The sequence below is a fragment of the Musca domestica genome, unplaced genomic scaffold, assembly GCF_030504385.1.
Source record: "Musca domestica strain aabys unplaced genomic scaffold, Musca_domestica.polishedcontigs.V.1.1 25, whole genome shotgun sequence".
Classification (NCBI taxonomy): Eukaryota; Metazoa; Arthropoda; class Insecta; order Diptera; family Muscidae; genus Musca; species Musca domestica.
The window spans coordinates 10,054,522-10,068,569 of NW_026712277.1; the positions used below are offsets into that span (position 1 = coordinate 10,054,522).

Sequence of the window (14,048 nt, forward strand, 5' to 3'; positions counted from 1 at the left end):
TCGAGAAGGTTCCGAAGGAATGAACCAATGTTGCCCCTTTTCGTATCGACCTAAAAAAAATACGATGTGAATATTGCGACGTGCCAGGTTTTGACTCGACACGTATATCGACTACCTTCTTCACTTTATTTGAAATATGTGATAATTTTTAGAATATTTTGAAATATGTGTAAGGATCCAGATATAGTGGACCGAAGTATTCCATTTTCGTACTTCATCTAATACAGATAAAAATATTGGTAGGGGCAAAATTACAAAAAAACGAACATTTATATCCAATTTTATGCGAAATCATAAATTTCGTATTTATCTCAGGTTTCTGGTTGAGATAAATATTTATATATAGGAAGTTGAAAAGAATCGATGGCTTGTTTCTCAAGTTATGACAGATAAAATATTGAAAGTTATGACCCTTTATGGGTTAGGTACCAGAAGGGGTTTGCAGATACATATCATCTTCGCAACAGATCATGGACATCCAAAATTTTGACCATTTGTGGGGGAGGTACCAGAAAGAGTGGACCGATATATCCTATATTCACAGCAGATCTTGTGTTAGTGGCAGTTATAAAATACGTGAAATATGAAGAGAATCGGATGCTTATTTCGGATTTTAAAATCCTTTTGGTTTTACAAAACGTTGAACCTTTGTGGGTGAGGTACCAGAAGGGGCAGATATATATCATCTTTACAACAGATCTTGTGTTTTTATGTGAAATTGAAGAGAGTTGGATGCTTTATTCGCTTTTTTGAGCTTTTTTTTTCAAAATATTTTACACTATGTGGAGAAGCAATGGTCTGATCTCTTCGATTTTTATAACAGATCTTGTGTTGATGGAAATATTGGGATTTACCAAGTCTGAATGGAATGATATTAATTTCGCGTTTTATAAGCTTCGTGGATATTCAAAATTTTTACCTTCTGTGGGGAGGAACCAGAAGGAGTAGACCGATACATCCCATCTTCACATCAGATCTTGTTTTAGTAGAAATAATGGGATGTGTGAAATATGAAGAGAACCGATGCTTATTTCGGATTTTATAATCGTTTTGGTTATCCACAACTTTGACTCCTTGCTAGGGAGGTACCAGGTGGGATGGTCCGATCTCTACCATTTTTGCAACAGTTCTTGTGGTGGTAGAAATATTGAGATGTGGCAAGTTTGAATGGAATTGCATGTTAATATCGCCTTTTATGAGTTTCATAAATATTTGTTGAACTTTTGTGGAGAAGGTAGTGGACCGATATATCTTCGATCCACCTTCACATCAAAACTTGTGTTAGTAGAAATAATGGGATGTGTGAAATATGAAGGGAACGGAATGCTTATTTCCGATTTTATAATCGTTTTGGTCATTCATTACCTCCCCGCCCCCTTTGGGGGGGAAGGAATGATCCGATCTCTACCATCTTCATAACAAATCTTTTGTTGATAGATATATTGAGATGTACCAAGTCAGAATGGAATCTTATATTAATTTCCCGTTTTATGACCTTCGTCGATAAATTTGAACCTTTGTGGGAAAGTACTTCATGGAATGAACCGATATTTTCCATTTTCTCGCATAACCTAGCACTGATGCAAATATTAGGATTTCCTGAGTTGGAGCAAAATCGGGTTATTTTTTCTTTTTCTGTGCAGTAAAATATTTCCTTCGAAGTAGACCGATATTGCTCATCTCCGAACTCGATTTAGGTTTGATAATAATTTTATTATGTACCAAAATTGGACTAAATCGAGCCAGACAGATAGAGGGACGGACATCTCTAGATCGAATCCAAATGTCCTGAAAAAGATTTGGTGCAAAGAGACGTAAGGTCTAAGTCTGTTATTTTGATGATATATCAAATGATATATAACCTCTCTAGCCAAATGGCTGAGGGTAATAAAAATTATCTTACAGGTATTGTCTATCTTCAAACTCGAGACAAGTTTGATAACAATTGTACGATATGCATGTCTTTCAACCATTCAAAATTTTTACCCTATTTAAATGTGAAACCACACAGAAAGATCCGTCGAAAATCTCCCTTCAACATTGATCTATGTTTGATTTGAGTAATTTCTTTACACAAAATTGTGATCGATTTACCCGGAGTTTAGACATAAATGTAACTTACTGCAGGTTGCTTATAGGCAAGGACGTACCCACAGGTCCATTTCAAAACCATTTCAGTTGGCACATGCCCAAGAAGAAGAATTAGTTGCTCTATGCAAAATCCACAAAAATGGCAGAAAAATAAGAAATTGTAAAGGTGGCCGTATCCGAGAAAATGTGTTGCCAGTTGGGTGGAAAGTTAGTTTTCAAGTGAGCATGTTTCAATGTATTGCCATTTTTTGAGCTGTCACTTGCATGTGTTAACCCTGTGTTGCGTACTTTCTTTCAGAGTTAAGGCATCTTATCTTATCGATGCCTTATCTTATCGTCTGCATTTTCGTAAAAAGCATAGGATTTTAGGGAGACCGAAATTGAACTAAATCAACCTTAACTCCTTTGTTTTTTAAGAAAAAGCCAATCGATGACTTATTTCAGAAAAATCGTATATATTCTGACATTTGAGCTTGAAATTCTGAATTTAAATTTTTTTGAGTTCCACTTCATTTCGATGAAGCATAAATAGAGGCCATCCTATCACCGAAATTGTTAATCTACAAAATTTCCATTTCCAACCCAATATCCATTTCCGCAATGTTATCTAAATCCAAGTGTATATGCAAGTATTACACCAATGTGTTCGCTACAAGTGCCACTGCTACAGCCACAACCACAACCTCGACCACGACCATTGTTGGTTTTTTGTGGCATAAATGGTTAATAAAAAATGCAAAAGCTTTATATGTTTATTTCCATTTCATTTGTGAAACAGGAATTAGCCCAACACAGAGACATGGATAAAAGCCACCAGCCGAGAGAGCATGGGAGTTGAGATGACCCATAGATAGGCGGCTATGACAATAATGGAAGTGTCAGAATATAAAATACTCCGACATGTGTTGTAAGCATTACGATATGGAGTTTTCGTTTTTAGATAAATGACACAGATGCTTTTGAATATTGGAGTGAAAATGGATTTTTGTTCAATGTTTAACACTTATACATTTTTCTTTTTCTTTTATCTGGTTTTTAAGTAAATCTTTAATCGTTTTTTAAGTTTTTTTATTCCTTTGGGACAATACAGTTTTTGTGGAAGTAGTTGTGGTGTTAATGTTGCTGGTGGCCACCACATAATTTAACCCGGCAACACATTTAAGTCACATTTTCTCGACCAACAATAATAATGAAAAATGTTTAAATACGTGCCAAAACTCGGTAATGGCTTGGCAATTTATAATGGGAGCGATTTTTATATAACGCCGTACCGTACAATTGATTGTCAGCAAAGGATAAACCGGGCTGGGTATGAGTCTTTCAGGCTAGGAGTAAGACATTATTGGAACTTTTACAGTCGATTCCATATAACTTGAACAGATATGTTTCCAAGGCATCTAGTAGTCAGAAGGATAGTCACGGAATGATGCATTTATTATGGCAGAGCAACCTTTTATATAAAATCGGGGTTGTACTGTAGAATACCCAATCTCCTTGCTTCTCATTTAACTTAGTCAAGTGTAATTTCGTAATCCTTAATCGTCTTTTAAGTACTTGCAGCGTATTTAGCATCGACTAGCATTTCACTTTACTCTTGCCGTAGAGAGACACACTAATATCAATGCATGTGTGCCTATATGTGTGTGTGTGTGGGTGTAGCAACAAAATGTGGAATAGAATTTTTATAGGTCCATTGCAAATATTTTCAATTTTCAAAGGAAGGTTCGTAGAATGGCATATTTTCCAACACCAGAAAAAAAAACTAAAACTATGAATGGAAATTTTCCAACAAAACTTTAATATTGTAGGTCCGCATTTTGGGACCAGAAAAGCAGCAACAATGATGACCATTGAAATTTATGCATGACTAGTTACAAAATCAAAATCAACAACAACAAAAACACCAACTAAAAAAGTTTTCCAAACAAAACATGCCTTTTCATGCACTACTCTTAATAATGGCAGGGGAATGAATGTTTATTCTTCGGTTTTTTTTTTCGTTGGTCGTATTATTGCAAATGAGGAAGGAAGAGTTTAATTTTTTTGTTATCAAAAAAGCAGGAATTTAATTTTGGATATTTGGGGGGAAAATTTTGTTTGCTTTTGTTTGGAACTAGTTTTACTTTTGTTTTGGTTTTATTTTTTATTTATTTTTTTGTGTGCTCTGGAGTATATATGTATGTAGTTTAAAAAAAATGAAGCCCAAAGTTTAACACATATCAACACTGTTTGGAATAAATGTTAAAAAGTTTGTATATTTTTGTAAAATAGTAAATAACAAAATAAATTGAAAATTTGTATATTTTCGAGTTTTGTAAGCGTGGTAAAAAGAAAACACATTGTGTGTTTAATGTTTGTAGTTTGGTGTGATGTAGCATAAGATTATATATATTTTGAAGCACATCGATATTTGTGTTATGGTTTTCAATGTTTTCTTTAAATAAGGCTTCTGAGTGTTATATAAGACTATGATTCGATTTAAGGAAATATTTCAATTTCCCCAGGACTCATATGGAATTCCCCAGATTTTTAGGGTTTCATATAAGCACAGCCCTTGCAAGAAGTCTTCAAAATGACCAAGCTTTAGGCCTTTAATAATACTGCAAAAAATTGTTAACAATATCCGAGTTTTTAGGTATCCAATGACACTCCAGAAAGTCGCTCTTAAATCATGGTTTATAGGGATCTAATGTCCCTATAGAGGACTTTCACAAAATCAAGACTAAAAGGAAAATATTACAAAATCAAAATAAAATTCGTAAGCCTCAATATCCCTTTAAGAAATTCTTAAAAATCCAGGTTTATGAACTTTTAATTTTTTTCCAAGAATTTCTGTGGAAAAATATTAAAAATCCACGTTTATAAGACTTCAGTGTACCTCTCAAAGGTATTCAAAAACCAAAGTTTGAAGACATCTCTTACCCATCCAAAAATTTAGAAAATAATCAATTTTTTGCCTCTAAGGGCACGCTCAAATACCTAAAATGTGTCCTAAGAGGTCTAAAAGTTCCTCGTAGAAAGACCTACATTGTCCCTCCAAAAGGTTCACTTTGATATAACTCTGATGTCCCTCTCCAAAAAGTCTTAAAAATGCATTTTTAAGGATCTATAATGTCTCCCAATGTCTTCTTTAAGAATTCAACATTTGTTGGCCTCAAATTCTGCTCCGAACACTTTATTAATTTTCTAAAAATTCGCACTTGGAGGCCTTTAATTCCTCCCAAATGAATAAAATAAGAAATTTACTGGGTCTCCTAACATCCAAAATAAGACTTTAAAAGTAAACGTTTAGGAACATCTGATGTATCTAAACCAAAAATCTTAAACTACTATTGATGGTCTCTAATGTCCCTCCAAATGATATTTACAAATCCACTTTTAATGACCTCTTATGGTCTTCCAATAAGTCTTTAAAAATCTACGTTAGTGGACGCAGCATAATCTTCCAAAGTGTCTTTTAAAACCCTCTAATCTCCCTCCAAAAGTTTTAAAAAGCCCAGATGAAAATCTCCAACATCACCCCAAAAATCCCTTAAAACCCACGAAAAATGTATGCCTCTGACATCTCTCCTCAAATTCTCCTCAAGAAAGTCCGTAAAAATCAACTTCGTAAGGCCTACAATACTCCAACGATCTTTAAAATTCTCATTTGAAGGTCAATAAAGTCCTTGAAAATCATAGTTTATAAAATTCCAAAATTCCACCAAAAGGTCCAAATCCTCCACTATAAAAAACCCAAATATGTAGGCCACAATGATCATACAAACAGTATTGAAAAATCTAACTTTAGGCTCGAACGTCCATCTCGAACGTTCATCTCTTTCCAATAGCCATATCTTTATTTCTTAAAAAAAAATCTTAAAAATACGCTATGGGCTACAAAAAGCCTCCAAAAAGAAAATATCACATTTGTAGGACTCATGTACCACTCTTAGAAAGAAGACCACCAACTGCCCCCTAAAAAATCTTAAAAAATCACAGCTTCAAGACCTTCTATAGACCTTTAAAATAATTCTTGTTTATGGGTGTCGAATTGACCTTAACCCCCACATATTTCAAAAACAATAAAAAAAATGCTCTAATGCTAATAGTAATTTTGACCCTATTCCCGCTCTTTTAATTCAAGTAGCTAATATGCACTAAAAATACTTCGAAAATACCGATTTATGTCAAATTCAATGTTCTAATGGTCGTATGATTGATATCATTTCATAACATAAAGGGTACAGGTGGGCGTATGATTTACACCTGATGTATTGGTTTACACTGACCTTACTGGACGTTTACAACGCATGTTATTTTTTCCTACTACACAGCATTTCTGACTCACAAACTTCTTATTTTTTCAAGCAAAATTCATTCATTATTCAGATATTATCACAAAAAAATCTCGAAATGAGATAACATTTTGCAATATTTAGCTGGGATCCTATGATTTCTAAAAATTATGTAAAGGGTGTATACAAAGCGTATATATCAAAAGACATTCAATATAGGCATTTCCCAATATAACGGCTCTTTTAAATTTTAGGTATTTCGAGATGGGTGGGCCAGTTGGTCATCAGTCAGGTCTTCACATGTTGGAGGGAATAAAAATGCCGGTCTTTTTTCTTGTTTATTTTTGGTCTACATAACACAAAAAACATTAATTTCCAAAAATCACTCTATCACACCAAACTAGCGTTTTAAAATAATCGAAAATTAAATAATTTTAAACAATTAACACAACACTGTAACAGAAACTGTAAAACATTTATTTATTTATGTCTGTTAACATTTTTTTTTTTTTTTTTTTTTGAACAGTACCATAATGTTTGGTATGTTGGGTGTTCCCGACCAGGTACTTACTTCAATACCTTCCTATTTAGTTTGTTTTTTTGGTTTTTGTTTTCATTTATTTTTATCATTGTTGTTTTGTTTGTTTACATATTTTGCATCATGTTGTGGTGGTGGTGGTTCGTGATGGTGGTTATTGTTGTAATTTAATTGAATCATTATTTTTTGTTGTTGTTATTATTATTTTGTTGGTGCATTATACATACAAACATGTATTTAAGTAGTATATGTATATCATTTTTGTAGAGAGTGGATGCGTAATTAATTAATTGATTTCATTTAATTGGATTTAATGATGAATGAATGGTGGATGGTTGGTTGGTCGGGTTGGGTCGGATAACAGATTGAGGGGAATGGAATCGTTCATTATTGGTAATTATTTAAATGATGCACAAACCATTATCATTTAATTATAGGCAATTTATGTTTTGGGGGAGGAGGAAAATTGAAAAATTGTAATTTTCATATTTTTTTTTGTATTTTGTTTTGAAGAGAAGACGTGCAGAAAATTTTTAAAATATTTAAAGATTTTTTTTTCGATTATTTTTTTAAGTAAAATTTTATTAGAATTTAAAGCATTTTGAAGAGAAAGAAAATTATAAAGATTTTTTTTGGATTGATAGGTTAAGGTGTTAGTGGTGGTGTTGGTGGTAGTGATAGTGGAATGAAACAAATGCCAAGAAATGGTGAAAAGTGAAAAACGGGGAAATGAAAGGAAAGAAGAAAAAGATTTAAAATTATAAATTGGAATTTTATTAATTATTTCCTTAGACATTTTTTTACAGATTTCAAAATTAAAAGAGACGTTTTCAAATAATACCTGACACATAACAAAAAATACACATTTTTACAAATTTAAATCAGTGAAATAATAAAGGATAACAAGCATTACCATAATTGTTGTTACATTTCCTTGATATTTTCAAAATATTTTTAATATAGTTTTGATATAATCTCTAATCTAAACTCTTTTTAATTTCCCTTATCTTTTTTTTGAGCTTCTATTTTTTAATTTCCTATTTTTCTGTCTTAAACTTATTTTTGATATGGCAAACTTTTCCAAACTTAGAGCCCCCATTTTGACTTTTGGCCAAAGATAATAATTACAAAACACACATTGGAATACAACACAAATGTCCTACTGCTCAACGACCCCTCTTGGAACAATTGTGGCAACATACAATTATTGTAGGAGGCCTACTTTGTAAAAGTCTAGCGGAAACCAATTGGCCTTATAAATTTGCATGTCCTCCATACAAATACTGAGGCAAGTTCTCTTTTTTTTGTAATACATACATGATTGCCACTGTGTGTTTGAGAAACAATAGATGTTGTTGAATAATAACGGAAACGACCGCCAACCGTTTTTAGCCAGCTACAACAACAGCAACAACAAAGAGAGCACCACAGCAAATTGAAACCATACATTTACCAAAAATTTATTACCAACCACTGCTCGCCTGGGCATCCGTCGCCTTTTGTTTGAGTTGTGAGCTCTTTTGTTTGGTTTGAGGTTAATTGGACTGCATGTGTATGAATGTGTGGGTGTGTGTGTGTGAGTGAGGATATTTCTATGCCATATCTTTTCTCAGTGTCCGTTGGCGATATGAAATTTAATACCGGAACCAAAACAAACTATCACAAATTATCAGAATTCAAGGCACAGTGGTTGTGTATGTGTGTGGGAGGAGAGAGAGAGAGAAAAGACCTAGAATAGTGGGAGATTATGTCTGGATTGTTATCTAGTTGAGAAACTTTTAAGAGAACACGAAGAGTGAACAATATGGTTTTTATATGCAAGATAGCTCTCATATAAAAGAAACAATACCTTTGTACAAATTGACCCACCAATAATTCTAGAAATCGGACTTTTGAATTATATGTCGCTATTTCAGAAAGTAGAAAAGCTTGCCATGTATCCAGTACCAATCATTATTGGAGAAGTATAAATAATTTTATTTTTTTTAAACCCTAATCAAAATATTGCCAGCACCTTAGAGATTGAGATAAGTATAAGAAATAAAATTTCCAAAAATTGTCTAGATCGCCAATATTAATTGTGAAAGGGTCAAGGGAGAACATTTTTTTAATAAAATAATAGAGTTTAGGTGATAAGGCGACAATCTCAATCTGAAAATTTTTAGAAATCAGGAATACCATTTTTATTTTGTTAGGAAATTTTCTAAGAAGTTTTTACTACCCTCCACCATACATAATATGGAAGCACAGATCAATCTTTTGTCTGCAGGCAGGTCAAGTTCGAAGATGAGCTATATCGATCCACGATATTATATAGCCCCCATATAACGGGTACCCCCTATATTCGGTATTTTTAACGATTGTAGCCAAATTTTTCAATGAAACTGTCTGAAAATCTACACAAGGAGTTCATTCTGTATACTCTACCCTCTGCGACATTACTAACTGGATTTCTTTCAAATGTCGTGCTTGAAGTTCCTAATAGGTACTACAGCCTGTGACAGAAAATTGTCTATGTTGCTTCAGTTTTTCGTATAGCCTCCATATGTCGGTGCCTCCCCATATTCGGTATTTTGCCTGTGACAGAAAATTGTGTATGCAGGTCCATGTCTTCGTATAGGCCCCATATATCAGTACCACTCTATATTCGGTATTTTAAGTAGAATATTCACCGAAATTGTTTGAAATTTCGCATTTAAAGTTCCTAATGAGTAATACAGCCTATGCCAGAAAATTCTATATGCAGGTCCAGGTCTTCGTGTAGCCTTGATATAACGGTACCTCCCTATATTTGGAATTTTGATGATTTTAGCTACATTATTCACCGTTTTTCTTCAAGTTTCGTATTTAGATTTAATAATGGGAACTACAGTATCTGCTAGAAAATTGTCTATGCAGGCCCAGGTCTTCGTATAGGTCCCATAAATCAGTAGCTCCCTATATTCGGTGTTTTTAAGATTTTAACAGAATTTTTTAAAGGATTTTATTCTTTTGAAAATTTCCAAATTCGTTCCAAATGGTGGAGGGTATTTAAAGTTCGGCCGGCCGAACTTACTGTTTTTTACATGCTAAGAGTAATCTTTTTGTGGAATTTTATGAGGATACAAATTCTTCTTGGGAGCTACCAATCTAAATATGTTGGAAACAATTTGCCTTAATTCCTGGGTCAAAATATATGAAGTTAAAGAAATTTTCAGGAATCCAGATAAACCTTTTTCAATCTTAAGAAAATCTTCTTAGAAGAAAATGAGTGGTTCCGTAAGGACCTCTGAATGCGAACTTTCCATTTATTTAACATGGGAAATCTAAATATATTTTTTTATATTTGACTCGATTTTCTCTCTTCGATTTTGGGAATTGGATATTATGAGGTGTTTGAGTAGAGCAACAAATCCACCAAATTCTGCTCAAGAAAACTCCCGACAACCATCTAGTTCTTCCTTAGAATATTCCCTGCAACCACTGTGCTTTCCTAATCCCCAGCAGAATGTCAACCATATTAAATGGCAAAGCCTCACACTTAAAGTTAAGTCCTTAATAGCATTAAAATCCTATTATAGACAAACAATATGCCCCACCAAAATTCACTGAGCCATCAAATGACCCACTTGAATTTGGATTTTTTCTTCAAAATGTGCAAGGCCACATCCTTACCATCCTTGTTTTGTTGCAACTGGCCATTAGAATGTACTCAAAGTTTGTGAAAAGGCCAACCGCAACACCACAACTATTAAATACAGATATTCTCTTCTTCAAAACCAAGAGCATACTTTTAGGTGCCATTTTTAGTATTTGGGAATTAAAACATATCGCCCGTCCTTTGCCCATAAATATGAAATACTGTTTGTTTACCAAAAAACCTAAAAGTAAAATTTATTTGTTTACTCTACTAAAAATAATAGCCTTTGAATCCTTTTCTTCTTTCTTCTTCTCTTCTTTAGGTTTTGTCTTGTTTGGTTTGGTTTAGTTTAGTTTGTGTTAGAGACTTTGTTTGTTTTGTTTGTGTAATGTCTCTATTATTTGCAGTCATTAATTACAACAGTTTTTCATAGTGAGAACCTACAGAGACAGAGACAGAGCGAGAGAGAGCAAACAAAGAAAATTCTTTTATGGCTGCGTAAAAATATTCTCATTGACCTTGAAATGAAGGTACACACAAGTACGTGCCAACCTAACTACTCACTCGCCTACTCAGCCACTTGAGGGTATTGTATGAAAACCGTATGACATGCATCCAATTTAACCTTTGCCCAATGCCGCTGAACTCGGAGAGTATTTTTATGAGATTTTTATTAAATTCTGCAAAAGTACTTATAAATGTCTTCTTTTCATATCTCAGGGGGGTGCAAGGCCTCTCGAGGGAGTTGCTAATAACATAAACAAATAAACAATTGATGTTTTTGTTTACCAAAGAAAAAATTACAATTTGAGGCCCTTGACATTTTCATTTGCCTGGCAAAGAATTCAGCCTGTCTTTATGACACAACGGCTGAGTAATGAATAAATTAAAATATTATTTTTTTTTATATTCCCATTAAATAATGCCTTGACTAAATCTGCCATAGCAATAAACATATTTTCTGGGCAAAAAAAAATATAATAATAAAATAATATAAACAAACCAAAAAAAAAAAATGAAGAAATAATTTAAGACATTCTTTTAAGTAAACTAAGGTATTTATATGGAAAAGAGGAAATTTTAAATATTTATGGCAAGCTTTTAGTTCGTTTTTTTTTTTCTCTTTTCATTTGTTGGCATTTCTAATGGTAGGATTCGTACACAAGGGTATTTTTTGGGTTGCATATCTACCACTGACACTATCTAATATGCATACTCATTCGCATTTGCCTAAAAGTATACCATTGTTGTGTCATAACATTTTATTCATCCTAGACAATCCTCTTAGCACATTGTGGGGTGTAGCTTTACTACTCCTCTAAATGGTTCTAGTTTGGCTCTTTTCTAGAGGGAATTTATGCTTAAAACTATAAAAAATAAACTAAATTGGAAAATAAATAAAATTAACATTTTTTTCACATAACTAAAATAAAATAAAATTTATTTGCATGAAATTTAAGAGCATTTTATTTGTTTGTTATTTTATTATTTTTGTTATAAATTAGCATCTAAATAAAGTGCAAAGTATTTTTTGAGGAATTTTTTTTTAATCTAAAATCAAATGCAAAAATTGTTTTCGTTTTCATTGCCAAATGCATTTTTAAAGGAGGGTTATTTGTTGAGGATGTCGGTGATTTGGAAACAAGGATAAATTTGTACATACCTTGAAGACTTGACGGCAAAGGAAGTTCTCTTTAACTGGAAGTAGTCTGGAAAAATGAAGAAAAAATAAATAAATTTTAATATTTGGAAAACACAAAATGAAGAGGAAATTGGTATTTTAGCTACTTAAAGCAATTTTTAGAAAATTATAAAAATTAAATACAGGGTGAGATAAAAAAAGACAAACGTCATAATTTTTACATTTCTATATCCTCCACCATAGTATGGAGGGTATATTATGTTTGTCATTCCGTTTGTAACACCTCGAAATATACATTTTAGACCCCACAAAGTATATATATTATTGTCGATTTAGCGATATCCGTCCGTCTGTCCGTCTGTGAAAATCACTCTATCTTCCGAACGAAATGAAGTTGGTTGATAAAATTTTACTAAAATGTGGATTTCGTCTGCAGGACTTTTGGTATTGAAAATGAGTGATGTAGGTCCACGTTTTGGTATAGCCCCCATTTAATGGTACCTCCCTATTTTCGGTATTTTGGTGATTTAAGCGACATTATTCACCGGAAATGTTTCAAATTTGGTATTTAAATGTCGTAGTAGATACTATAGCCTATGACAGAAAATTGTCTGTTCAGGTCCACGCCTTCGTATAGCCCCCATATAAAGGTACCTCCCGATACTCGGTTTTTTTGTTGATCTTAGCGACATTATTTGCCGGATTTGTTAAAAATTTGACATTTGAAGCTCGTAATGGATACTACAGCCTATGACAGAAAATTGTCTGTGCAGGTCCATGTTTTGGTATAGCCAACATATATTGTATCTACCTGTATTCTGTATTTTGATGATCATACTTACATTATTCACCGATTTTTTTTAAAGTTTTGCATTTGAATATTGTCACGGCTTCTGACAAAATCGTCGTATGGACTATAATTTATTAATAATAAATAAAAAATAATAAATAAAAATAATAATTAATAATAATAATAAATTTTATAATTTAAAGGCTTTTAAGGGATTTTATTTATTTATTTTTTTTTTTCAAAAGTGCCAAATATGTTCCAATTGGTGGCGGGGATTAAAAGTTCGGCCCCGCCGAACTTGTAGTTTTTTACTTGTTTCTATTTTTTTCTTTGAATAAAAGCAAAAAAATGTCGGAAATAGCATCAAATTTAAGAATAAGTTTAGATTTGTTCGAATCGGTCACCTTTGGCACGAATTATGGCCTTCAAACGGCCAATGAAACAGTCACACGCTGCCCGAATGTTGCGCTGCGGCATTTTGGCCCATTCCCGGCGAATCGTTTGCTTGAGGTGTTCGACACTTTGGTATTTTTTAGTGCCAACCTTGCTTTCCAGAATACACCAGATACAATAGTCCAACGGATTGGTATCCGGAGATTTTGGTGGCCATTGTGCGCTGGAAATGAAGCGAGGAACCTCATTTTGTAACCGTTCTTGAATGGCGCGTGCTGAGTGCGATGGTGCTGAGTTCTGTAGCAATATCCAAGGTATGCGGACAAACTGTTGCGTGCCCTAGGCTTTAATACACCCTCCAGAATATTTTCGCGATAACATTCGGCATTTATTCTGATGCTAAGGTCGATTAATACGAGCGGAGAGCGACCATCAGCTGTTAAGGCGGCCCACACCATCACCATGGCCGGCGCTTGAGTTCTGGTGGCAAACCGCCAGCCGAAGGTACACATTTTCAGCTGACCTCTTTGGCAAGTAAACACGAGCGGACCATTTTGTTGGTTTACAAACTGCTGGGCAATGAAAGTTTTCTCATCGGAGAATACCAAATTCGACAGTTCACCACTTTCAGCCAAGCGAAGTAACTCTTTGGATCTTTTGAGTCTATTTTCTTTCGGTTGCGGTGCAAGTTCTTGCAC

General features: G+C 33.6%; 1 protein-coding gene across 1 annotated transcript in view; it reads right to left on the bottom strand.

Moving 5' to 3' along the window:
* The window catches only part of LOC101895942 (calbindin-32), a 65,464-nt gene that overhangs the window by 8,936 nt on the left and 42,480 nt on the right, over positions 1 to 14,048 (bottom strand). Inside the window, exon 8 of the mRNA XM_059123648.1 lies at positions 12,189 to 12,234. Within this exon, the coding sequence (XP_058979631.1) occupies positions 12,189 to 12,234 (46 nt within the window). The remainder of the gene's footprint in view (positions 1 to 12,188; positions 12,235 to 14,048) is intronic.